Below are 27,276 nucleotides of genomic sequence, written 5' to 3'. Positions count from 1 at the left end.
TTAGACTTAGTGCATATGCATTAGAAGGGGCGTGTTTCCCTCCGCGCTGTACGTGCGCTCTGCGTCTTCATCACAGACCAGCAGCTCCATGAGCGGCGCTGCTAAAGAGGATTGGAAAAATGGCGGCCGATACAGGGGCTGCAAGCGGGCAGGCAGCCCGCAGCTCCTCCGCTGCACTGGAAGCGTCCTTAGATCGGCGATTTCAAGGAGTATCCAACACTATGGAGTCAATACAGGGATTATCGAGCTGGTGCATTGAAAACAAGAAGCACCACGGCCAAATTGTTCGTTCCTGGATGAAGTGGCTCAAGAAATGTGAGTAGCGTACCCTCCATGCTAACGCTAGTTCAGCGGCTACTTCTGTAATGGTAGCGTTACTCTTGCAAAGGAATAGCACATTAAGGATCACAATCGGTCTTTTATAAGTGCATAGTTTCTAGCACAGTTTAACCAGCAAATCTTTGATATTTCTGAGCAATTGATAAAGTTAATAGTATTTTGGCCATCCGGGCTAATGTCGCATCTGTCGGTCTTTGCTGCTGCACAGTTGTTTACACTCGGCCCATAACCCTCTGTGGATTAACTTTAACACAGAATACCAAAAGGAATCAATGTTGATACATTTTCACGCACATATTAGCTTTATAAATGTGTTTAGTTTTTAGATCGTGGCATTGTTGCCATCTGAAGCTGTATGACTCGGTTACAGATTCTCATTTGTTTATTTTGTTGTATTTGTAAAACAAAATCCCGCGTGAGGGAAATGTGATACTTTTTGATAACATTCGTGATAAGTTTGGCGTTTCTGTTGGATGCTGATAGTAACATGTAATAACAAGACCGTATTAATGCTGACACCTGCTTCGCTGGGTTTTTGTGATGAGAGGAAATGTGACTTGTGTGATTGTGCCATTGTTTATTATGATCAGCACCGCGAGCCTTCAAGATCTGAATGTGAGGGGAAGACATGCATTATTAAGACCAAACAGGGGCATGTCTCCAAAACTATGGCCATTTTTATTTATCATGAAGTTATCTTATTGAGTGACCTGGTGTTGGACCAGAGGCAGATGAAGTGTTTCAATATGGGTAATACATTATAATGCAGTACTCTGAAGAAAATAAGTTTTAATAAGAGCCCCTTAGCCAGTCAAGTGGCACTAATAGGTGAATAACTGCAGTAAATGGTGAATACTTGAATTGAAGCCAGTCATGTCAGCTCAAACGTATTGACCAGTGTTGAACATACAGTGTACAAAATGCAGGCAACAATGAATATTAATATTTCAGTTTGTGTGATATTTGGAATATGTAGAAGTGTGTGATATTGTTCTTGAGCTACATTTGTTCTGAGTGAGTGGATGTAGTTTACAGTTAAACTGAAAACTGCTCGACATGTTTGAGCGTTCACCATGTTTTATCCTGTTGAATCATTATTCATTGTCAAAGATTTGCTGACGGCCTGTTCATCATTGTGGTCACGTGCTGGTTGTCTGATGCTGGGGTCATCTCTGCACAAAACAGCAGTGTTTTCAGATGTTTGTAGAAGTTTGTAGATTTGGAAGAAACAGATCAATGATGCTCGATGCAGGAGAGGAGAGTAAAGTAGACTTTTACTTGAATGCCCTTCCATGGATCCTACCAAAATTGGCTACAAATTTACCTACTGCCCAAGAACCTGACATTATAACATGGTTCTATTTTGTCATAGCAGCATATTCAACTTTACTGTAATTACACTTATACACAGATTTATTCATTACATTTATTTATGTATGTCTTTTATACTTACATGTATCTGTTATTCCCTTAATGTAATGCTAATGTGCCATACTCATTAATTGGTAATTAATAGTTTTTTTTTGCAATCACCGTCATCCAAATAATTTAAGACCACAATCAAACTGATGTAAAATGCAGCCACTGCTACAAATTGAAATAAACTATTTGGAATTTAATGGAGGCTTATTTTGTAATGCGCTTTTCACATGACACAAGTGAAAACCCAAAGTGCTTCACACAGGGCTTGCCCCTGATTACTGAAAGTAGATAAACATCCTGTGGTGGATCCTTACTCGACAGGTTGTATTCATGTTTTTAGAATTTGGACTCTGCCGACGGTTCACTGTTTTTGAAAATAAATAATTAACCAAACTGAAAATCTGCAAATGTCGAACCTATTGTTTTGTTTTTGTCATTGGGACCACATAATGTCTTTGTATCTTTGTAATTGTATCTTTAAATCCCTTCAGCTGGCAGCAGCTGTATCTTTATGATTAAATAATGTTTTTTTAGAACTTAAGTAAAAAATAAAAATTACGACATTGAACTGCTGTCACACCAGCTTTAATTTAACGTGGATAAGCCCTACAGCGGTATTACTGTACTCTATGTCACAGTTTCTCATTTCTGTTGAAAATATTCTACCATAGGATTCTGGCCTTCCCTCACTAATAATCTATGGGCTTTTGCCTCTTCAGAATGTTATTTTACATTGCAGTTTATGTATCAAGTGACATGCACGGAAATCAGTGTCTTTAGTGAGAAAAGGCCATTGGCTTATTCACATTGGGCCAACTTAGATATTACATTGATGTACAGTTACTGCTACTTTATTTCTTTGATATACTGACTTTGATACAATTCTTTTATGCTTTTGTGTCCAGCTGACAACAATCACCGTCTGAACCTTTTCTTCGTTGCCAATGATGTCATTCAAAACTGCAAGAGGAAAAATGCTGTTGTCTTCAGGTCCTCTTTTGCAGATGCCCTCCCAAATGCTACTCAATTTATCAGGTAAAGTTAAATATGAATAGCTGTGTTTCTTATTCCTGATGTGTTTGATCACTGGGATCTTCTTGTGCATTAACAGAGATGGGAAAGTCCGTAAGTCAATTGAGAGGATATTTACTATATGGGAAGAGAGGAGTGTTTATCCTGAGGAAACCATTGCCAAGTTCAAAGCAGGCCTGAACAAAAGGGAGAAGGAAAAGGACAAAGAGAAAGAGAAAGAGAAGCAGAAAGAAAGAGAGAAGGAGAAAGAGAAGGAGAAAGAGAAAGAGAAAGAGAAGAAGGAGGAAAAAGAAAAGAAGCCTCCATCAGCAAGCAGTAAGTTCATCCACCTCCTCCATCAGCTGTGCATCCCAGATGTAATGTAATGATGTCTTTGTTTACTTTGTTGTTCTCAAGCTCCATCAACGACGACTAAAGCAGCCCTCAAATCTAAGATTTTAGCCGAATTTACTGTACGTATTGCACTGTCCACTGAAAGCCTTCCACCTGTTTACCAACTAATATCTAATCTTATTACATATTTAGCCCCAGTCACTCATTGATGACTTGTCACAATACAAGCAAGCTGTTGCTGAAGAACAGTTTAGAGAGAAACAGCTCTCGACTCTGAGAGTGGATGTCTGCAGCACCGAGGCTTTGAAGAGGCTCAAAGGTACCACACAATGTTTTTTGTAATAATCATACTTATTTGGGCTGAGGATAAATATTGACGCAATAGTCTTACTGTTTTAGACAAAGCTGGGGGAAACAAATTTGCCAAGGATTTTGATGAAGGTAGTCTGAAACTGCAAGAGTTTGTGAGCTTTCTTGAAAAAGAGATGAAGAAAGGCCCTCCCCTGCTGGAGTCTTTGGGAAATGCAGACATCTTCTATGAGATGCAGTATAAAGAGGTTAAAATTGTGGCCAATGTAAGTAAACGCCTGATGGTGTTAGTGATGGCACCTGGTAACAAACACTGATTTATTTTTATTTTTTTCACAGGCATATAGTGCCTTTGCCAACCGCGTGGCCAGTTTAAAAAGAAAACTGGATTTACTCAAGGCAACTTTGCCTGGATCAGAAGACTCCCCCATCCCGTCTCCCTCTGAGGACGCCCCCTCGCCCACTGGCTCAGACTCTCCGTTCCTGGCTCTGGGTCTGAACAGGGCTCAGGTGGACCCGGAACTGGATGGCAAAGCTATGGACGAATCTAATGAGGCTCAAGACGACGACATGGATGTGTCTGATGAGGAGGCAGAGGCGTTAGCAGGCGGTTGGTTGTCAAACAACACATATTACATTTTACTGGCTCATTTTTTCAATTCTACTTAACATCTTCACCAGCAGAAACCAAGAAAGACAAGCTCCCTGCTGTACACACAGCAAAGGCTCCAACAACCCCAACAAATGCTTCCAAGAGCAATGCTTCCACTGCTGCAGCTTCTACTGCAGGCACTCCCACCTCTGCTAATGCTCCTCCCAACCCGCTCGGAGTCAACCTGGCCAAAGTGGACCTGGGGAAGATCAGCTCCATTCTCAATTCACTTACATCCGCCATGAAAAACACTTGTAAGTTTTTCCTCAGTGTATCTTAAGGAATGTTTAGTATTGTAGGTTAAATTAACAGTTGTTTGCGGCCTCTTGGTGTCTTGTTCTGTTGTGCAACTAATTGACTCTCAATTACATTTAAAGGAATAGGCCACCGTTTTTATATACTAAGATATGTTCTTACCTCACTTTAGTCGAGTTAATATATCCCCGTCTGGTCATTGTCCGCGCGCTCTGTCACGCAAACGGAGCACATACGCAGCCTCTCCCATATGTGACATAGCTCCGAAAAAGCTCACGATAGAAGCTACCAAGCTCTTCCACGTGTTCCCTATTTAAATAAAGTTACGTGAAGTGTTTTCATGCGAAGTATATTTACACAGAAATGTAACGTGTCGATTTTATAAGCAAATAAAAAGGGGGACTATATTGTGAGGCGTAATGATACGAGGAGTAAAACGTCCGCGCAGTAACTCCTAAAGGTTATTGACGGAAGTGAGCGGGGGAAGTCTTTAGGAGTTACTACGCGGACGCTGTGCTCCTCGTATAATTACGCCTCACAATATAGTCCCCCTTTTTATTTGCTTATAAAATCGACACGTTACATTTCTGTGTAAATATACTTCGCATGAAAACACTTCACGTAACTTTATTTAAATAGGGAACACGTGGAAGAGCTTGGTAGCTTCTATCGTGAGCTTTTTCGGAGCTATGTCACATATGGGAGAGGCTGCGTATGTGCTCCGTTTGCGTGACAGAGCGCGCGGACAATGACCAGACGGGGATATATTAACTCGACTAAAGTGAGGTAAGAACATATCTTAGTATATAAAAACGGTGGCCTATTCCTTTAAGGTGATTACACAAACTGATTACAAAAAATAACTTAATCGAGGAAGAAAATATTATTAATACAAATAATGCACTGGCTCCCTTGCCACCTTTCAAATGGTGCACTTAGACTCTATAGCTGTTCTGCTGTAGAGCAATGTATTTTGTCCAAAAGCGAAAAGTGAAGTGATGCTTAATCTTAAGAAGCATCAAATAAAAAAATCTAAATTCTAATATATTTTACATTGTCAAAATATATTAGTTCAAATGTACAAGTAATTGTTGTTCTGATTTTAACAGAATCATGATTTTTGATTTTTGTTTTGCAGCCAGTCCGGCTCTGAAGGCAACTCCAGGGACCCCCTCTACACCCACGGGACAAGCCTCGGCTTTAAAAACGTCTTCTCCAAGCCCCGCTCTGGCCAGCATCTTGTCCCGGGTTGACATCACACCTGAAGGCATACTGAATGCTCTTTCCAAGTCAAACACACCAGGTGAAGAACAAATGGTTCAATATGCAGTTTAAATGTGACAGTACAAGTATTGTGTTAATCTTTTTCTGTTTTCGATGTTTGCAGGTTTGTCCTCTTTGCTGCACAGTGTGACAAACAGTGCTTCTACACCAACTAGAACATCTCCAAAATCATCAGGAAAAACACCAGTCACTCCAACCACTCCTAAAATAAAACCCGTTATTGGCAACACTATCAAAAGAGAAATGCCTGGTAGAAGTAAGGACCGGGACAGAGAGAGTCAGCTGTCCCCTCCGCCGCCACCCCCCACACGAACCATAGCTCCACATGTGTCTACCCCCAGTTTAGAGTCCAAGATTAACAGCTTCCTGCAGGGAAATCCTGGTTTCAGCCTGGCATTAGGTGATCTCAGTCCTGATGGAATTGATGGCACACCAGTTAGAGACGAGGCTGCCTGCACTCCCACTCAAGACGAGATGATGGATACTCCCGGAAGTGTCCCAGAGTCCATTGGCTCCTCTGGAAGTCACCCTCTATCACCCACAGCCTACCGCAGTGAGCCCTGGGACGCTGTTATCACTCCGTCTGGGAGCAACAGTGAGGGAGACCTTTTATCCCCATCTCGTTATGGAGCTGTGAAAAAGAACCACACAAAACTGAAAGAGGAGGAAGTTAGAACGCATGGCAGTTCCTCGCACTCTAGTATTGAAGTGTTGAAGGGTAAGAATAATGGACAGCCTGGTTATTTAAAAAACAAAGCTGTAGCAGAGAGGAGAGTATCTGCTGGTTCTCGTAAGGTGAGCTCAGGCTCTGATGATGGAGGTTTCAGTGGGAAAAGAGAGGGCAAAGCTCGGGGTGGGACACCGGGAGGAGATGGGAAGGAGGGTAAGTACCACCGTATTCAGACACTAGTCTCTCCCTGCACCGAAGGGGCACCTATTGAAATTCTAGGTTACTCAAACAGACCTCTTACTGGGGAACCCATCAAGACAGTAGAGAGTATCCGAGTGATTGACCGTGGGTCTCGGCGAGGGTCAAGCGGATGCGGTCGCGCTGCAGGAGGAATGTGGTACGAAGAGGAGGAGTACATGGAAGCTCAGCCTCCTTCACCAATCGCTGTGCCTCCACCTTTAAACATGAACAGAAGAATGTCTGAAGATATGGCTCCTCCACTTCAGCTCCCACTGCCCCCTCCTCCTCCTCCACACCCCTTTCTCCATCTTCACCCTCCGCCCTCGCACCCGCCACCCTCGCACCCTCCGCCCTCGCACCCTCCGCCCTCGCACCCTCTGGCCTCGCACCCTCATCATTTGCCTCCTCCTCAGCCTCAGTTTACTGTGCCCTACCCCAATGAGGGTCCTCCAACCCATCTTCACCAGCATCCACCTATAAACTCCCCTTTCTTTAATACTCTTCTGCCCATCTCTCGACAAGCTCCTCCACCTTTATCCCAAAGACCCCCCACCCCTCCCCTGCTCTCTCCCTCAGCTGTCATGGTGGGTGGAGTATTGGTCCCTGTTGATCGTCACTTACCGCTCCCGCTTCCAATCAGACAAGAGGGGCCTGAGCGGGGTGCTCCTAGAGGGAGTAAAGTAGGCCCTCCTTTCATGACATCACTGTTAGGTGAACCTCCAAGGTTGCCCCGTCCAGGGACAGTTAAGGAGCATTTTGTTTCTCGGAGTATACCCCCACTCCATCGGCCTGGCAGTCGTGGAGTCCCTCCCCCTTTACTTGGCAGAGTCAAAGATCCTCCGAATTTTTCTCGTCCACACCCTTCTCCTCCCCCCAGATCCGCCTCTCCTTCTCCCCGTGATTTGCCCCAGGTTGATACGCCTCCACCCTGCCCCCCTCGTACTACCAAGTCAGCTGATCCTCCAGAGAAGAAAACTCCTGAACTCAAAACTCCTGAACTCAAAACTCCTGAACTTAAAACTCCTGAGTCCAAGGCCCCTGAGCCCAAAAACTGTGAGCCTAAAGTCCTTCAGTCTAAAAACCCTGATCCCAAAGCCCCCGAGGCCAAAACCCCTGAGGCCAAAGGCCCTGAGCAGAAAGCTCCTGAACAGAAAGCCCCAGAGCAAAAAGCCTCAGAGCAAAAAGCCCCAGAGCAGAAAGCTCCAGAGCTGAAAGCCCCCGTCAGTAGCCCAACTCCTCCCCGTCCCAGAGCACCTGCTCCTACCCCTCTCCTGGACCTGGGCCGGCCCGTCTTCATGATGACGGAGCCAATCCCACAGAGGCCATTGGTGCGAGGCCGCCCCCCTCCACCTCCTCCTCGGCCGCCAGGTTTCAGAGGCTTCAGAGGGAAGCGTCATGGTCCTCCCTTTGGAGGTCCCTTCTATCCCCCTAAAAGACCCTTTTTGCCCCCTCGCTACTAAAGCGTTCCTTTGTGACATGACCTGAATGAAGAGTAGGTGATTCACAATATGTACATGTGTGTGTTTGCCCTGCTGTGTGAGTCGAGTCTTTACTTCAATTATACAATATTCTGTGTCAATAGCTAATAACCATGCCATGGTTCAGCTGCTCCCCGCTTGGGTGTCACACGACCAACCCTAAATCCACTTCTACTTCCATACAGTTGCAAACTCTCAAAATTCACATAGGTTTCTTTCATATGATGTTGGAGAGCAGGAGGAATGTACATATGAGTCTTTTAGGATATGAACAGCATATTACTCAAAAAGTGATTATGGTAATTCCAATCAACGCTTCTAATCGATGGATGTGTGCTACCTGTACTTAACGAAGGCATTTTTCATTGTTTTGTTCTGCAGTTAAGGATGTTTTATTTCTCGTGTGCCCTATTGTAAATTGATCTCTCTCTAGGCCTTTCAAACCTTCTATCTCTTTGCACTGTATATTTCTAAGCTTCTGTATAAAGATTACGTTGATACAGCTTTTTCTTTTCAACCTCTTGTGTGTAAAACAAGACAGTGATGTATCCTGTCTTTACTGTATTGGGGCCTTGTTAAGATTTTAAACACCGTTTCCGTCTTATGTCGTACTTTTAGTCCGCAAGACAGAAGAGGAGGTTGACAATATTTCTTTATTACTATCAGAATAAACGTCTGCCTGTTTGCATTTCATGATAGTCATCAAGAAATACCATAGTAGATGGAAGCTTCCACCATAAACCACTCTTAATAGCTTTCAGCATGTACAGACTTGAATAAAATACAGAGTATCAATTAAAGGTGGGGAGGTATTTTATTTGGTCACTGTTAATCTACATAGTCTGTTTTTTAATCTACTTTTTTTCTACTTTCTGCACAGTTCAGCAATAATCCTGTTGCAGCCAGTGTGTATTGGAACACCTGTGTTTTTCCATTTATCACAAAATCTCGTTTTATGTTTTGTTTTGTTTTTGTCCCAATAGATTTTGTACACGTTCTACATTTATGGCAGCACTTAGTCACTCACTTGTACATGACGTAGAACTACTTTATGGACTCGGCAGAAACACAAGTGTAGATTGAAAGCACTGGCTCATGGGTATCTGTCCCATTTTTGGCTGGAAATGAAGGGTACTCCTTTCTATCTGTCTTTCATCATCAGAAATATTGCATTGTTAGTTATTAAATGTTACATACTGGCAACAATCTTTTATATTTTTACTATTTGCAACCCACTACGGCAAGTTTTGTCTCGGGGGTGTTTTGGGCATCTTGCCGTGGTTCTCGTGATCTGCTGCAACTGAAATAGATAAGGAGACAAATCATTTATTTTCTAGTCAAGGGGTGTCCAAACTGTTGCATATATGACCTACATGATTAAAAATCATAATATAAAGAAATGTGTAGTGATAGAAAGGACCACAGTTTATCCAAGATTTACCTATTTGAATGATTGAAATGTTGACTTCAACACCGACATGGCCCTGCCATGTATGACTCTATAATTAGCCACAACAACTACCAGTTTCGGGCTCTCGACTTAATTTACTGTGTTTTTCCAGTATGTATGACCAAATAATTTAAGTTTGAACACCCCTTTTCTAGTCTTCAGGCCCACTTTAGAACTTCTCATTTTAAACCTTGTATAATCGTCATTTTAACAAGTTATACAAGGTCTAAAAACAAACAGAACTGGAGAGCAGGTGCCCTAAAAGCAAATCTCTTTCTGAAGTGATACTTGGTGTGAAAGTTCGAACTTGAATCACAGAATCACAGTAATTGGAAAAAGTTATTGATGGTTTATATTGGCCCTTACTTTCCCTTTCTGCTAGTGCTTATCTTGCAGTACAACATACCCAAAGCAAAATAACACATTTTCATCTTTTTTTTAAATTTTTGTCCCCAGCAATAGACAACACAAGAATGTGCACTGTCTGGGATTAACTCCTACTGCAGCATAGGGACCTACCGTTCCCATTTGATTTTGACTGGTTCATTCAGTAATTATTTTATTTATTTATTGTAAACCACATTTTCTTGTCTGTGTGGGAGTAACAACTGTTCCCTACAGTACTCAATTTACATTCACATACAGCTTTGGTATGACGGAAGAATTCATCAGCAGTGATGGCAAATCAAGTGATCTGAGTCACCGCCACATCACACGTGTAAATTATTGCCGGTGTGAGGCGCTGAAGCCTGAACAGTGTATAGCTCCCCCAAGTGGATTTTCAGTGGTACTTCAACTCGTCATTTTCGCCAATGCACTGCATCTGTCCCTTTGCTTTTCGCTTTGCCATGAAACTCTTGGACTTTTTTTTAACCTGCAGAAATGTTCAAATAATTGGGTTTTAATAGGAGGGATTATTTTGACTCAGTTATTTGGACATTTTTGTTTTCTCAAGTGGCCATAGATGCTTTACAGCGTGAACAATGTTTATACCCCAATATGCCCAAGCTGCTTTTATAGATATTTCATTCGTTGAATCAAGAGGCACATGCAGCATTGGATGGATATGAAGTCCGTGGTCCAGTGTTGACAGTGTTATGGAGAATGATGCGCTGCTTAGAGTTTTCCTAAATGTTCGGACTGTGGTCGTTGGAAGGAGAATAATCTGTTATGCACATTTTTCAATAACACTTTATAATCACATTTCACCTCATTGGTACGCGCGCACTGAGCTACGTGAGCGCGCGGTACGCGCACTTTGAGGTACCTGAGCGCGCACGCAAAGTTGCGTTGTTACGTTGTCCCGCCCTTTTCCAATTTTAGCCAATCTGCAGCGGCTCTTCCTGTACGTTTCCGGTGTTATGGCTGCCCTTGTTGTTGAGGGCAATGATGTGAATATTATTTTATCCAGATGTGCTTGTAGCAAACATGTTGATGCAAGTTATTCCTTTTGTTTTGTGTCGGACCCTTGTTCGCAACACTACTCACGGGCGAAGGGGTTACGTCAAGGTGCGAGACTTTTTAGATTTGAGATCAGAGCAGCTAGCATTAGCCACTGGTGCTGCAGCTTTGGAGTGGCTGTGTCTGGTTATGTGATGGTTGAAGCAAATGTTGATATTGTACATTTTTTTTCATAATATTGTGGATTAGCCTTGCCTGTGTGTTTGTGTATTACATACGTTGTTACAATGACTCTTGACTCTGGATATCGCAATACAGTATACATAATAAGTATACATAATAATGATAATAAAAAAGAACTAGACCAATTCCTCCTGCTTTTCATATTCATCACGGCTTCATACAATATCTGAAGAAATTTAAGTATAACCACCATGTAGTGAAACGACATTTCTAAAAGTTTATTTGTTGATATTCTGTAGTATTATTTCTACTTGTTGATTTTTCTCTTATGTCTTTCAGGTATCATCAGCTTCTTTTCAGCTGCTGCAGCTGTTTGACTCTCTGAAGAAGAAGCAAGAGGACACTTGCAGAAGTGAGGCGCATGAGAGGCCTGTGACCGTTCGTCTGAGTAGTGGCCAGTCTCTTGAAGGAAAAGCTGGTTGTACGACTCCTCTCAACATTGCCCAGCGAGCCCGGTGAATACAGAACATTGTTTAAAAAGTCCATTTATGTTCAGCTGTGTTTGTCACTAATGTTATGTGTTCTATCCTTCCTTCTAGTGTTAAAGGGGCTTTGGTCAGTAAGGTGAATGGAGAACTATGGGACCTGGGACAACCAATACAGAGCGACTGTGAACTGCAGTTTCTGGGGTTCGACACACCTGAAGGAAGACAGGTTTGTTAACTGTGTTTATTTCGTGACTTCAAAATAACAAAAGTTACATTGGTAACTACAGTTTTATATTTCATCCCTTCTGACTGCCAGAGGCGGTGCATAAAGCACTGAATGATCATGCGTAAGGATGATCATCAGTGCTTTATGCACCGCCTCTGGCGGTCAGAAGGGATGAATTAGAACAGTTGTTGTCCAAAGTTTTCTCCTCTATTTTTTATATGAGCTGTAGGTTTAAGACGTATTCATATTCCTATTATTCCTATGTCATTATGTTGATGTCTCATACCAAAAATTAATTATCTTTTATTTTTATGAAGAGACTAAAATGAATAAATAAAATAATAATAAAATTAACCACTGACTTTCCCTATTATGTTCAAATATAACTTAACTACAGTTGAGCTCAAAGCTTTACATACCTTGGCAGATTTTTTGACTATTTTTCAAAGAATATGAATCATAGCATCGTTAGTATTTCACAGTTGGTGAAAGCACTTTTCATCATCAGCCCTCATTGACCTTGTTGACAACAAAAAAGTGCACCATACCTACTGTGAAATATGGAGGTGTTTCGCTGATGTGGCTCCAGCAGAATAAAGTGAAGGTCCCGTTAGTGACATCTCAGTGTCCTGACCTCAATATCATTGAACCACTGGGAAGAGCTCAAACGTGCAGTTCATGCTAAAGACCCCACGAACTTATAGGAACTGGAGGCTTTTTGCCAAGAAGAAAGGGCCGCTTTACCGTCAGAAAAAATAAAGAACCTCATCGACAACTAACACAATACACGGTATTAAGAACTAGGGTGTGCAAACTTTTGATTAGGGTCATTTTGGTACTTTCTTTTTTATTATGATTTAAAAATTGAAAATAGCAAAAGTAGTTCTGCCAGGGTAAAAGTTTTGAGCGCAACAATCTGATGGTTTTATAGAGAGATTACGCAAATGACATTCCAGCATGGTATGATTATTATACACGCAGGACAGGTTCAGCATTGATATTATAAAATCACTTTTATAGGTGGCCTGGAGGACAGGAGCATGTGTGCTGGGTGGAGTGCTGGAGTCAGTGCTAGGTGCCAAGGTGTGCCGGGAAGGAGCATCAGAGCTGGGCCTTTACTGTGATCACATACAAAAGAACAGGTACTTTCAGTGTTGAAATGGAGGAAATAAACTTCATTCCGTCTACAATCCCTTTGTCATGTTTCTCCAGTGTCTTCTCTCTGAGTGATGTGGAGGAAAGATGTATGGAGGCAGCGGCTCAGAAACTGCCGCTCATTCGGCTGAACCTAAATATTCAGGACATCCAAGAGCTTTTTCAGGTATACCGGTAGTCATGTTTTTCTTGCTGTAAAAAGTGGCAAAATCAAGATGACCACATATTTTAAAGTTTTATTTCTTCTTTTGGCTTAGGGTGTCTTAAAGCCAACTTACATACATACATGTTATATATACTTGTAAAATATATGTATGCTGATAATGGGATTCATACCTGAGTCATTTTAGATTTTTAATGTTAAATTTGATTTTGTCTTGTAGTATAATGAGTTACGTCTTCGACTTGTTGAGGAGCAGGTCTCTGGCCCTGTCATCTCAGTATTCAGGCATGTAATGGGTAAAACCACTCACATCAGTGTGGTCTGTATTTACATGTCATTAATTATGATGTTTCCACAGGTGTGGGGACAGTATAGGGGTTTGTGATGGTCCACTCCTTCCCCATACTGGCTACCTCAAGATCTTCAGGATGCTTCAGGTGTGTGTGCATAATTCAGATCTTTTTATTTGGATGAATACAATACTTTTTCACTTAGTGCTGTTAATCTGCCTGTCTTCTCCTTCGCAGATTTCCCCTGTAACTTTGTCCAATCAGACTGAAGTCTCTGGTCTGATGCGTCTTTTGGGGGTGGCCTTCCCGGGAGTCAATTCGATGGAGGAGTGGGAGAGGGAGCAGGAAGAGGCACGAAAGAGGGATCACAGACGGATTGGAAAAGTAAACACATACATATGTTTTACAAGCATTGTTATTTGCAATTGTAATGTTCCAACACATTCTTATCCATTTTTGCAGGATCAGGAGTTGTATTTCTTCAGTGATATTAGCCCAGGAAGCTGCTTTTTTCTTCCTAAAGGAGCTCATATCTACAATACACTCACCGATTTTGTTAAGGTGAACATAACCTCCTTGTATATGCTCCTCAATTTTAAATAAGCCTTTTTTTAAGTGAAAAATACTCGGTTCTTTAATAATGAAAGCCTCTTTCCTGTGTCGACAGAGTGAGTATCGAAAGCGGGGCTTCACAGAGGTAGTTACTCCTACTTTGTACAGCACTGCGTTATGGGAACGGTCCGGCCACTGGGAGCACTACAGCGAGAACATGTTCACTGTGACGTCTGAGGGCACGCAGACCTTTGCCCTGAAACCCATGAACTGCCCGGCACATTGGTAAAAAAAAAAAAAAAAGTTCATATTGTGATTTTAAAAGGAGTGTAAGGTGACTGTTGGTCGTTTGCAGCCTCATGTTTGAGCACCGTGTTCGGTCGTGGAGGGAGCTGCCCCTGAGATGGGCTGACTTTGGAGCGCTGCACCGGAACGAGCTGTCGGGGGCTCTGGGCGGCCTGACACGAGTGCGCAGGTTCTGTCAGGATGATGCACATATCTTCTGCACCCCTGAGCAGGTATTAACACATATTTAACTTCTGTGTATGCTTGAATCTGTGGCAAGTGTGTTCATAGATGGGCCTAGGCTTTGTAGAATATATACATGTCATTCCAGATGGAGACAAAATTTTAGATGGGCAAGGGGGCAACTATAAAGATAAAGATACTACTAACAAACTACCCAAATGCATATGCATGAATATTTCTTACCATTTTGGTTTCTAAACTCTATAATCTACTACTATAATTGCTCCTGCCGGCTGCCTTAATCACTAAGCTGTGGAGCAGCACTTTATGCCAGTTTTTGATTTATGCGTTCAGGCCCAGTAACTACAGTGATCTTATCCATAAACCAGGTCGAAACATCTGCATCTTGGCAGTTCAAATGGATGAAAAACGATGGGTCCTTTAAAATGTTCAGACATCACACGAAACCCAGCAATAGAGATCAGGATAGTCTTTAAAATATGATTCCTGGAAACAGTTGTACCTACAGTAGTTTATAGTGGTAAAACTTATGGAGATTTTAAGATAAACACTAGAATGAGCATTTCACATAATAGCATTCTGACTTTATAATGCGTTACAAGTGTTTAACTCTACTTACTTGGCTCTTTTGTTTACTTTTTAATATTGAATGCGTTGTACTGATGTCGGGAGGCATTCCAGGAGGCCTCGTTGTGGATGAATCAGGGTCTTTGTGCTGAGTAAACACAGGTCCATATGTTCATCTATGGGCTGTACAGTGTGTAAAGCTGATCCCCTACACAGTGCCCAGAGATGTTCTCATGACACTCATCAGGCTCCAGCGGCCTCTGGGCTGACAGCCTGTTTATGCACATGGCTCAGGTTTTCTCACATAAGAACAGTCTAACTGGAAGCCTTAGACACACAAGTTTTTGAGCCCAGCAGTCTTTTATGTCCAGTAATTATACACTCATTGGTTGTTGGGAGAATCTAATGATTGATTTTGACTATTACCTTCAATTAATCAACATCCAGATAACAATTATTAAGTATGAAATTAGCCTTACTCTCTTGCCTTTGACTGTTTAGTAGTTCTTTAAGCAATTAACATCTTTTAGTCTGTATTTTTCAAGCCTGTTTTTTGTTTCTCTGCAGCTGGAGGAGGAGATTGTGGCCTGTCTGGACTTTGTGCGCTGTGTGTATCATGTGTTTGGCTTCACCTTCCAGTGTCTGCTGTCGACGCGCCCCACACCGTGTCTGGGGGAGCCTGAGCAGTGGGACCACGCTGAACAGGTACACAATAATATTATCTTACCAGAGCTTTTCTGTGCCAGTTAAATGTAACGTTTTAGTGGCGCTGTGTGTGGCATTGAAAAGAAACGAAAAGGTTTCGGATTTCACAAATTCACAATTTCGGATTACTGCATAAAGCGCTCATGATATTCTGTATATTTTTGTGGGAGAAGGAAAAATCATAGTGTTACATCCTTAAAATGTCAGTTTGTGAAGAAATAATAAAATGTTGAAATCAATGGTTGAAATCTGTCCTTAGCAACACCTTAGCAACAACCGAATGTGATTTTTGACACATTAAATAATTGAAGCTGATGCCATTGAGTTTTATCAAATGCTTGGTTTTACCCCCAGCACCTACAGAATGCTAGTGCGTGTCAAAGTACCAGGGGCGCTCTGTTTTGACTGCTCTGTCTCTGTGTGTTTTGAGTAGCAGCTGGAGAGGAGTCTGCAGCAGTTTGGGGAGCGCTGGGAAGTCAATCCAGGAGATGGGGCCTTCTACGGACCAAAGGTCAGTGATAACAACTGTGCAAGCCGAGAAAAGTGATCTTTACCCCAAACTATGTATGTAACTACTGTGATATGTATGAGGGGTTATGTACTGTTCGTACTCTTGAACAGCCGAGTGTTGGCATTTCATGTTCTACAGCTTAAAATGATGTACAGATAAAATAAATTCAGCTCTTATTTCTCAACACACAAAGCACTTGAACAGCAGCTAGTTATTACCAAGACATGCTTGGTAGTGGCGGCATTCTGATAGCTGAAATGATCGGAATGGCTAGACTTGGAAAAATAATGTGAGCAGTGTTTTGAGCGCTAGAAAAGGACACAGGGTGAATATACAGGATTTCTCAAACATGCAGGAATGAAACAAAGCACAACTTCGGTCAGTTTGTGATACATTGTAGGAGCAACATTATGCACAGACCTTCCTGTTGGCCAGTGTATGTGTGTCAACATTTCAACGTGAATGTTTACATAACGGAAAAATAAGATTTGAAAAGCAAAAGAAATGTCAAGCCAAGTGTGTTTCCTAACATTTCAGATAGTGGTGCTGTTTTAACCTCTTAAAATGAGAGAAGATAATCGTTTATTTATCTCACAATGGAGAAATTCACTTGTTACATACGGCTAAGATCTCTCAGGGTGCGCAAAATAGACAGGACAAATAGTTAAATAGTTAAAAGTGGTATCTTATGTACAATGAGTAAAAGCAAAAATCTTAATATGAACAATAAGAAAATAAAAATCAAATAATAAACTCAATACATTTGAACAGACAGCATTGGCAGTGCAAGTTCACAGTCCTAGTAAGTGATGCTCATACAGAGATTATTGTATGTAGTTTTGCAAAGAGGTTATTGCACATGTTACTTGTTACAGTCTAACCGAGCACACTTTACCCCTCAAAATAGAGACAAAAACGAGGCTGAAAACACACAGAAAAGCCACAAAAGACCAATTAAAAAGCAACAAAGATGTGATGAAAGAGCAGCAGAAAAGTGGAAAAAATTAGATGAAAAAGAACATGAAAACATTGCAGGCAACGTGAGGAAAAAGAGCCATTAATATCTTACTCTGGCCTACAGGCTCCAGTCCAGAAGCTTTTAGATTTGGGTAAAGTCGAACTGGAGAAAATGCTCTCGGTTCAGGTGGGGGGTAAGAGGTAAACATTTGTTTTGCAGTACACATAGCCTGCAACGGGATCAAAAGCTATATATAAAAAAAGCCACTGTTTCAATATATGGGACTTTTAAAATGAAACCCTAAGACCATTTCTCAGGAACCTCTCGCTTCTTTTCCTTCTTTTCCTTCTTTTCTTTGGGTACGATTTTTAACAGCCGCATTGTGATTTATGAAACCAGATTTTCAGCAAAGGTTTTCCGTTTGCGTAAAGAAGGGAGCCAGCGTCAGGCAAAGTTTACGTGATCCAGGTCATGAGGGAGCACAGAGAATGGAGGTAGGTCTGTTCAGGGTGTGGCTAGCAGCACAAACACAGTCCCTCCAAACAAACATTCTTTTTACCCGCATAGCTAGGGCGTGTGGGCTATAATTAGACATATCAGCTAGTCTTGACACAACATTTGTCATAATTACTGTCCACAAAAAATGCAGCCAGTGTTGCCCCAGAACAGATGCATTCATATTCTTAGATCTTAACAAGCAATTAAATGCACATAAAAGCTAATAAGGGCTAACATTTTCACAGATCGATATCCAGATCAAAGATGCCATTGGGAGACAACACCAGTGTGCAACGATACAGTTGGACTTTCAGCTGCCGACTAGGTTCAATCTTCAGTATGTGGGGTGAGTAATTGTGGGACACTGACATTGCTGATTGTGTAAGTAGAGTGGTTGTGTTCCAGACCAAGCTGTTTTTGTTTGCCGCATGTTTGTTATGTCTCTTGTCATTCATTTATCTTTCAGCAGCTTTTTAGTTTTTTTCATTTTGAGTTCAGTGTATCTCTGTGTTTATTTGGTTGGGCATGTGTGTCTGGTTCTCTGAAGGAAGTGTGTTACAGCTTAAACACTGCCTGACCCCAAAAAATTGCCGCAAAAAAAAAAAGGCTCTGCGATGTCAAAGGATCCAGTGTTGCGTTTATTTTTCACCAAGATATTGCATTGATTATGGGAGAGTGTGATCACAGTGTAAAGCCTTCTCCGGCACATCCTAAAGATTCTCAGTGGGGTTAAGATCTGGACTCTGGCATTGTCATCTTGGAATATGCCCATCAGGGAAGAAGAAATCCATTGGTGGAATAACCTGATGAGCTGATCTCATTCTTTGGGCACATAGTGTTGCTGAACCTAGACCTGACCAACTGCAACAACACCAGATCACGACAGTTGGTTAAAGTGCATATGACACATTAGAGACTGTACCCAGCTTTCTTTAGTTTTGCCATTTTTGTTATGTTTATAGTTTCACTTCCTTATTGGACAGTGACGGGAAGCCGTGCAACCATGTTGAGTCAATGGGAAATGAGTCAAAGTTTTCTGGAACTTTACCTTCTTCTATGTCACTTCCTGTCAGCAGCTTAAAAATTCTAATAAAAATAACTTTTCTTTATTAACATTGCTGCTTCACTAAAGTAAAATGATATTAATGCAGCTGAAGAACTTGCAACTGATGCTATCCATCTAAATAAGTCATATTTTCTTCAGCATTAAAGCCTATGCAACTTTTTATGTAAAAAATCATATTGGTGCATATTTGACCTTTCAGTGACCCAGCAGCTGTATGGGTGGTTAGATTGACGCCTTTGCTTTTCATCCTGGTGGATCAATTTTATTTAAGTTTTTTTTTCAAAGATTTCTGATAGGTTTTCGGAATTGAATGTATATGTAACCATGGATACGGTTCAATCGGCAGTAAAAACTCACCTTTAAATTGAGGTGGCGATTTTTTTGGGGCTCAGGCAGTGTATACCAACTGATTGCGATTTTTCTTTAATTTATTTTTTATTTTTTAAAGTTTAGTTGGTTAAATAAGATCCTTTTTGTTTCAGGAAAGACGGCCAGTTGCATCGTCCTGTGATGATCCACCGAGCTGTGTTGGGATCACTGGAGAGAATGATCGCTATCCTCGCGGAAAACTTTGCGGGAAAATGGTGATAAACGATCTCTGTTTTTTTTTTTTTTTTTAGGTCTATCCAATAATTCTCAAGCTGAATATGTCCTCATGTTTTCTTTTTACAGGCCATTGTGGTTGTCCCCTGCACAAATTGCGGTAATTCCTGTTGGGGGCAGTAGTGAGTCATATGCCAAGCAGGTCAGTTCAACACAAGAGCAGTGTGCAGTGTTAAGCCTTTATCTTCTCAAAGGCATTAAAACATTCTATTCTTGGCTTTATTTCTACTCTCTTAAGGTAGTCCATCAGTTTTGTCAAGGCGGTTTCCAGGCCGACATGAGTTACGATCAAGGAGCCACTTTAAACAAGAACATCCGCTCTGCTCAGCTGGCTCAGTACAACTACATATTTGGTAAAAACAAACAAAGCAATACCCATCGTTGTTAATCTTCAACCCACCTTTGATTTAAAGCCATTGAATTACATTGGGTGTTTGTCTTTGGGTCTTTTCTGTGCAGTGGTGGGAGACAAGGAGAGCGAGAGTGGGACAGTGAGTGTTCGATGCAGGACGGGGAAGCAGTTGGGGAGAAAGACTTTAGAGGAGGTGATGGCAGCTCTCACAAACCTACGAGACACGAGAAGTAACTTGGATGAGTTTTAAAGTCTGCTGGAAATCATGACTCGGAGAAGAAAAGGTTTACGTTACATGTTCAAGCTGTTCAAGATGAGGAAAGCGCTGCTGGATTTGTAATAAAATTGTTTGTATGAATTTGTCTGCTATGGATCTTTATTAATGTTGAACAGTATTCTGGATCACTCTCACCGCCAGTGGTTTCCATTCATGTTCTCTGCCCACTAACATGCATGTACAGCTAATTATTTAGGAAATTCTGTATAGAGAACAGCAAATAATCTTTAACTTGCTAATAATAATAGACAAAAGTAGAATTTAATTCCTGCTTATGTATTCCCTCTCGTCCCTGTACCCTTTTCCGTTGCATCACTTTAACCTTTTTACTTGGCCCTCAGGCAACATGGCTGAATTGGGAGTTGTTTTTAGATTTTTTTGCTTTAATAAGTCAGTAGCCAAAACATATCACATCAGTGTGACTGTCATGGTTAGGTCAATATAGAAATTATACCAAAAAAGTCATAAAATCATGGCACTTTACTAACATGTTAATTTAGAGCAGGGGTCAAACATGCACTGAGAAATCAGGATATGAACAACACATTATAGCCACGTGGTAAATGGTCAGTCTGCCCCAGGGCAACTGTGGCTTAAATAACAGCTTACCACCACCGAGTGTGGAGTCAATGAATAATTACTACTATATAGCACTTTGAGAAACTTGTGACACAGGCTTGTAAAGTGCAATACAAGTGTAAGCCGTTGTTATTGATTAGGCTACAGTCAAGTTGGGGCTTTGACCAAATCACAACTCATTAGTATTCATTTATTGGAAAAATGTCCTCTATAGTATCTTCCTGTTTATATTATATGTGGCCCGCGACCCGCCACCATGGGAGCTGAAGTTTAGCTCACGACACAAAATGAGTTTGACACCCCTGATTTAGAGGTAAAATGGAGCTTGTGATTAATTCGTGCTAAACATCTGTGATAAATGTTATTATTCCAATACATTTTAGTGTGGTGGTCCACTGTGAAAAACTTTCAGACACCTCGCCTCTAGGTCAAGGGTTCTCAAAGTTTTTGGGCTGTGACCCCCAAAATCACGAGACCAATCATTATCAACTTGTCTGGCGCCAGAACCACAGGATGACAAGCGAAGCCTTGACCCAAATGATCATTTATTTGTATTATATAATGTAAAATCCTGTATTTTCCCCACAAATTAAAGTTGAATAATCTTTAGATAAGCCTTTATAGCTAAAACCATAACAAAAGCAACCAGATAAGTCATTTTAAAAGACTGTCGTGTTTCTTGTACTTTTTCAGCAGATAGATGTTGAAAGAAATGCATTCTGAGTAAGGCTTGTGACCCGGGGAAAATCATTCCCTGATCCACAAGTTGAGCAACACAGCTCTAGAGAAACAACCAAAATGTATTGCACATTTATAATTCCAGGTGCCCAATATTTTAAATGTAGTTTATTAATGATTGTTTGGCTCAGTTGCAGCGGCTCAGGACTAACACCTGAACACAATTTTGTAAGCAATCACTTGGATACTACAGGTTGATATTTTACTCCTCAGTGTCCCGCGACCCTCACTTTGGGAACCTCTACTTTAGAGAGGTTTTGTTCTCTGCATTCCCTCACTCAGTAGTCATGCCGTATACTCCAGGATAGATTGTTTATCCTTTGCCAACTCATTTGGATTAACGTTTTACAAGCCAGTTCACTGAAATGTCCCGAATGTCATGAAGAAGCCTTTCCTTTGAAAGAGTGGAAGAAAGGGCAGATGTAGAACAGTGGGATATGCCTAAATTAGGACTGAGTCTTTGAGTGTCCAGGCTGTGTGTTTTCATCTGTGTTTAGTAGAAACAGCCAAGTCCAGAAAAGGGTCAAAGAATTTAACATTTTCCTTTCTAATTGAGGGAGCGGAGTCCGACATAAGTCATAACACAGCAATGGAGTGTGGCAGAGAACGGTTGACAGGGTGAAAATTAGATTACAAAGCAGGTGGAACTGGGGCTTAGACAGTAATGAGTTACATTTGCCTTTTGAAGAAACAGAGGCAGGAGTCGAACTCAAGACTCTGAGGCTAGCTTTATGCTTAGCATTCGTGAGGCATGGAAGATTTTATAGATGTGAAATGTTTAAGTCAGTGTTTTTCAACCATTTTTGAGCCAAGGCACATATTTTCCATTGAAAGAATCCCGAGGCACGCCACCAGCATAAAATGTAACAAAAATGTAACTCTATAGCCTATATTCTCAATATAAAGTAATTCTGATCAAAGTACTGAATCGGACCACCGTATAGTCTCGCTAGCCACAGTGCCACAGTCACAGCCACCTGTCACATTCATGCATCAATAATTCTCTTGTCTCAAAGAAATTGGTTTCCTGCTGCCATTACTGATATGGAAGAGTATTACATGGTTACTCTGCTGATCACTAGACAGCACTGAGACTCGACAACGGCACATTATTTGCGGATAATTAATTTCTTTTCAAAACAGTTTTTTTTTTGGACCCAAGGCACACCAGACAATATCTCACAGCACACTAGTGTGCCCCGGCACAGTGGTTGAAAAACATTGGTTTAAGTAACAGTATTGAGTAAATTGGTCTATTGGGGACTGAATGCTACAGCATATGCAGTGTTGGGCAAGTAACTTTAAAATTGTAATATGTTCTAGATTAGTAGTTACAGTTTTAAAAATGTAATATGTTACTTTTGTGTTACTTTTGGCAAAATATTAACTGCAAATAGTAACAATGCCACTGCTAATGTGCAGTCAAAGATTTCTTTTTTTCTTCTTCTACATCTTATATTGATGACTTAAGCTACACACAACTGCAGATCTTATACCCCAGTCTCCAACTTGATTTGGTGCTGCATTTATTTGGGGGGAGTTTGGCATTTATAAACAAGCCAATTACTGACAAAAGTATTTTGTTTCTGTAATTAGTTACTTTTGTAATGCAGTACCCCCAACACTGGCTTTACAGTATGTTGATATAATTAACAAATCTTCTAAGATTTAAATTTCACTTTTTATGCTCTAGTCTTTTTTATTGCCAGCATTTACATAATTCTATGTTTTATTTGTCCATTATATTTTTAAATGAACACTTAAAGGCACACTGCGTGACATTTCTACTGTTGACTATGCAAAACCTGCCCCTAATGACCAGCTTGACCCAGAAAATGCTATTTTTAGGGTGGGTAATCAAGCAATGGAGTTGGATGACGACCTTATATTTGGCTGCCTTTAGTCAACATCTCCATGGAGACGAGCTGGAGACGTCCCGCTCACAGTGAAATCACAGTCAGGTCTGAGGAGAGGCGAGCCACTCACTGGAAACACATGTTTGTTTGTTATTTTTTAAGTAATTTGAACAATAAAACAAACCTGCAATAAAATGAAATGCTGGAATTTGATTCTTTTTATTGGGTGAAATGTTACACGGTGTGGCTTTAACTGGGATCTCTACTCATTACTTCAACTTTAGTCCTTTAAACCAAAAGTTTGCTTACTTTAGAACATTTCTTGGCTCCTCTAACCCTCCTTTTGGTTTAGAAAGTAATACAGTATGAATTGAATCTTGGCTCTCACTGAGCTCAGATAACACAAAATAAGTTGATCAGTACATGTTAATGCACCCACATGTCCTTGTATGGCTGTTTAGTTAACAGGCAGGAGTTACTAATGGCCCACTGTAACGAATGACCATTAATAAAACTGTCAGATTACACAAAGAACTACACACTATCACACGATAGGGTCACTGCTCCCATTGTGCCTTGTCACATGAAGCCGCTCCTTCACCTAGTACCGCCATCTGTCTACCGCAAAACAGGAAACCCAGTCCCTCCTCAACCTGATTAGCGTTCTGACCCCATGTTTGCATTTAATTTATAAGAAAGATAAGTCGAGATAAAGCCAGCATTGCACGGTAGTTGCGTAGTGATGACACAGGCCATTAGCAACAGCGCGCACTCCAGAATTCTCAGCATCCCAGATAAGGACTATCAGGCTCCCCGTCCGCCTCCTGTGAGCCCCTCAGCCCACCCTCCCGAGCTGTCATCTTGGCTTTGCTTACACACACACAAACCTGAGTCGCCCAGAGTTCATCGGAAATTATTTTTAGCTTAAGGATTTATTTAGGAGCAAAAAAAAGACAGAGAATGAAGCGGCCAAGATAAAATGACTTACTAGAAACGCATAAGGAGACTCTTCCTGGGAGGCAAAGACTGGTATGTGCAGCTGTTAACATAAGCTTTAGATAACACTGAGTAAAAACAAAACGTGCCACTGTATTCAAAGTGCATACAACAGATTAGACTGTTCACCGAGACATTATCAGCTCTTATTATTAGGTGTAAGATTTTGTTAATACATACAACGCTTGTTTTCCGTAGGATGTCGGCCTGTCATGATAACAAAATATGAAGTTTTATATATTAAGGCAGGAAAATATCTCGATAAACTATAATACTGGACTATTTTATGCCGACAAAACTGTAGCTCTAAAGCAACACTGACAATAAACTTTAGTTCTAAGTGTTCCTAACCATATTCTAAACCGGCAAAGAATTATACAAATGATAATGTTGAGCCAAAAAAAATATTGTTTATCTTTCATTTATCAAACAATATGTCGATGAATTATCGTGACAGGACAAGCAGGATGTGACATACCAAGATGCAGAATGTCCAAAACTTTCCTTTTGCAAATGTACTTCAAATTGGGCCATGATGAGCGTGTCCCAGTTCTATCCTTAAAATATGAGCTCTCCCTCTTCTTATAGCACGAATGTTTTAGCTTAGAACATACAGAAAATACATCACAACCTGTCACTTTCTAGGATTAAATCATACATTAAATTGTGTTAAAATCAGATATTCATTTGGCACTGTATAATACAATATAATTTTGCATGGATTTGCCAACATATGTTTCATGTGTGGAGTAAACAATGTGAGCAACGTATCTTCCCCAGAGACACAAAATGAATGGATTCCAGTGAGCTTCAAACCCCAACCCTCCCTTTATTGGGTACACGCTTGACCCATTGCATCACTGTTGAAGATGAGAAATGATCTTAAAGCTACACTATGCAACTTTTAATCCATTACAATAGTTTAAAATAAAAACATTAAGCTCTTACCCCAAGCCTTAAAGGAATAGGCCACCGTTTTTCCATACTGAGATATGTTCTTACCTGAGTTTAGACGAGTTGATACGTACCTGTCTGATCCGTGGAAGAGCTTAGTCAGCTCTAACTTCACCCCGTTTGGAGCTATAGGAATACTGGGAGAGGCCAAATGCTAACAACATCTTTGGTTGTTTTGCCTGACTGAGGGCACGCACAAAGACCAGACAGGTACGTATCAACTCGTCTAAGCTCAGGTAAGAACATATCGCAGTATGGAAAAACGGTGGCCTGTTCCTTTAACCAAGCTCATTTTCTCCAGTTCGGTTTTACCCAAATCTAAAAGCTTCTCGACTGTAGAGCAACAGTGCAATGCCTCATTTGAAAGCTACGACTTACAAAAGTGATTATAACTTTTTTTGACACAATGCCTCTTAGTTTTTGTCACGTTTTTGTCACTTTTGTTGTTTTTATGTGACTTTTTTACTGAGTTTTTGTCGAGTTTTTGTTGCTTTTTCATTGCTTTCTTTCATTGCTTTTTTGTGGCTTTTTTGTTGCTCTTTCATCCTGGTTTTCATCGCTTTTTTGTTGCTGAAGCTTTTGGATTTGGATAAAGCCAAACCGGTGCAGGTGGGGGTTAAGAAGTGAATAAAAACAATCTTTCATCTAAGCATTATATTCATTGTGAATGTACTTCAGGAACACACTTTTCCGTATATGTCTGGACACGTGTGTGCTAAAAAGTTTAAAAATAAAATGAAAACATCTCTCGGTGATAAATGCTGTGTTGCTAAGTGACGGCTGCATTGACAATGTGTTAGCTCATGGAAAAGCTCTTTGGATCTTGTTGAGATTGTCCGATTAGCCCTGAAGTCGTAGTTTCTCGGAGGCAGGGTGCTGCTGGTGACCCATGTGCGAGGCGGAGTGTACGGGCCGTCCGGAGGAAGATAAACAGGGCTGCTCTGTATTGTTCTGCTGCTATCACCCAGGAGCTGTCGGCCTGAATGATGGACGCCTCACCCTCCCAAAATAGGCCCTGAGAGGCTGGGCCGCTTTCCCCTACGGCCCATTTATAAATATCCCTCTCTGTGCGCGCCATTTTATGTGGCTTTTAGCCCGTGCATGAGACGTAGGCAGTGTTATTTGGGGAATTGCGGGATGGGTGCCTTGGCAGCTTTTAGACAGATGAGCAATATCAAGAAATTCAAGCCGTCTGGACCCTGTAGTGACCCCAGCTCTACTCCCACACTGTCTGACCTGCATTGCACACCTCCCTTTGTTTTGTAAGGCCTCTTTTATTCATAGGGTTCACTATACATCTGTGCATTTCCAATGGATCAACTTGCAAAACACCTGGACTCGGCACTTTCGTTATTTAACCTCTTCACATGAAACAAAGCACATTTTCTCCAGTTTGGCTTTACCCAAATCTAAAAGCTTCTTGAAAAAAGTGTAAATATAGCATAAAAAACGAGGATGACAATGCAACAAAATAAGCAACAAAAGAGCGACAAAAATACAATACACAAGCGACAAAAAACACGATTAAAGAGTGAGGAAAAAGCAAAAAAAGAACCACAAAAAAAGCCTCAAGTTTGCCCAAAAAAACAGTGACAAAAATGCACAAAAATAAGAGCAACAAAGAAGAAGCAAAATAGCAACAATAACACAATAATAAACCGACAAAAACATGACTAAAAAGTGACAATGTAGCAAAAAGCAATGAGGAAAAATGATAAAGAAAGCCAAAAAAACCTATAAACATATGACAAAAAAACAGGCAAAAGAGATGATAACACACTGAGCTGGAGAAAATGCCTGTTAGCAAGAGCTGATTCAGAAGAGGCAATTAGAGTGCTGAAAATGGTCGAGGCAAGTTTGTTGAAGCTCGTCTGATATAGTGCTTTTCCAGGGGCTCAAATTCATATTCACTGCATCTGGCGTCCTCGTTGTGTCTATGGCGTGGTTTCTTCATGTCAGTGTTATTTTGAAAAGGTCTCGTGGTAGCTAACAGCACCTGGGGGAGTATCACTCACTCATTAGTGTTTGCATTAGCCAGCAGGTGTGACCGGAGTTTTTTTCATGCAAATATAGGCTGCAATAGCGATCATAAAAACACGGCTCTTTACAAATGGGCGAGGTCTTACTGAGCAACAATCAGTCACTAAAACAACTTTCTTTGCTTTTGAATGCCAGACAACGGAAAAGTTTGCTCTGTCTGGATAC

General features: G+C 41.0%; 2 protein-coding genes across 2 annotated transcripts; both read left to right on the top strand.

The window, feature by feature from the left end:
- Window positions 1-78: 78 nt before the first annotated feature.
- On the top strand, window positions 79-8,423 carry rprd2b (regulation of nuclear pre-mRNA domain containing 2b). Its single transcript, XM_079562285.1, has 10 exons — window positions 79-315; window positions 2,667-2,796; window positions 2,873-3,108; window positions 3,190-3,245; window positions 3,319-3,445; window positions 3,526-3,701; window positions 3,775-4,045; window positions 4,117-4,341; window positions 5,481-5,645; window positions 5,730-8,423. The coding sequence occupies exons 1-10, from the start codon at window positions 120-122 to the stop codon at window positions 7,994-7,996; spliced, it is 3,849 nt and encodes a 1,282-aa protein (XP_079418411.1). The 5' UTR covers window positions 79-119; the 3' UTR covers window positions 7,997-8,423.
- A 1,965-nt stretch (window positions 8,424-10,388) lies between these two features.
- tars2 (threonyl-tRNA synthetase 2, mitochondrial) lies at window positions 10,389-20,005 on the top strand. The gene is made up of 18 exons (XM_079562291.1): window positions 10,389-10,973; window positions 11,388-11,563; window positions 11,648-11,762; window positions 12,783-12,904; window positions 12,975-13,083; window positions 13,301-13,365; window positions 13,439-13,517; window positions 13,608-13,754; window positions 13,833-13,931; window positions 14,038-14,207; window positions 14,278-14,440; window positions 15,546-15,683; window positions 16,117-16,194; window positions 17,896-17,996; window positions 19,199-19,300; window positions 19,389-19,461; window positions 19,558-19,672; window positions 19,779-20,005. Exons 1-18 carry the CDS (start codon window positions 10,893-10,895, stop codon window positions 19,919-19,921), a joined length of 2,076 nt encoding a protein of 691 aa, XP_079418417.1. The 5' UTR covers window positions 10,389-10,892; the 3' UTR covers window positions 19,922-20,005.
- Window positions 20,006-27,276: the final 7,271 nt, after the last annotated feature.

The sequence above is a fragment of the Gobius niger genome (genome assembly GCF_951799975.1).
Source record: "Gobius niger genome assembly, chromosome: 8".
In the NCBI taxonomy this organism is placed as follows: Eukaryota; Metazoa; Chordata; class Actinopteri; order Gobiiformes; family Gobiidae; genus Gobius; species Gobius niger.
Note: the sequence above shows the minus strand (reverse complement) of the source record. Positions and strands in the feature narration are given on the sequence as shown.

Coding starts and splice junctions, on each gene's coding strand:
- rprd2b (XM_079562285.1), top strand. CDS start 120: ATGGCGGCCGATACAGGGGCTGCAAGCGGGCAGGCAGCCCGCAGCTCC. Junction 316..2,666: donor GATGAAGTGGCTCAAGAAAT/GTGAGTAGCGTA, acceptor TTTTGTGTCCAG/CTGACAACAATCACCGTCTG. Junction 5,646..5,729: donor TTCCAAGTCAAACACACCAG/GTGAAGAACAAA, acceptor CGATGTTTGCAG/GTTTGTCCTCTTTGCTGCAC.
- tars2 (XM_079562291.1), top strand. CDS start 10,893: ATGTTGATGCAAGTTATTCCTTTTGTTTTGTGTCGGACCCTTGTTCGC. Junction 11,564..11,647: donor AACATTGCCCAGCGAGCCCG/GTGAATACAGAA, acceptor CCTTCCTTCTAG/TGTTAAAGGGGCTTTGGTCA. Junction 19,462..19,557: donor GTGAGTCATATGCCAAGCAG/GTCAGTTCAACA, acceptor TACTCTCTTAAG/GTAGTCCATCAGTTTTGTCA.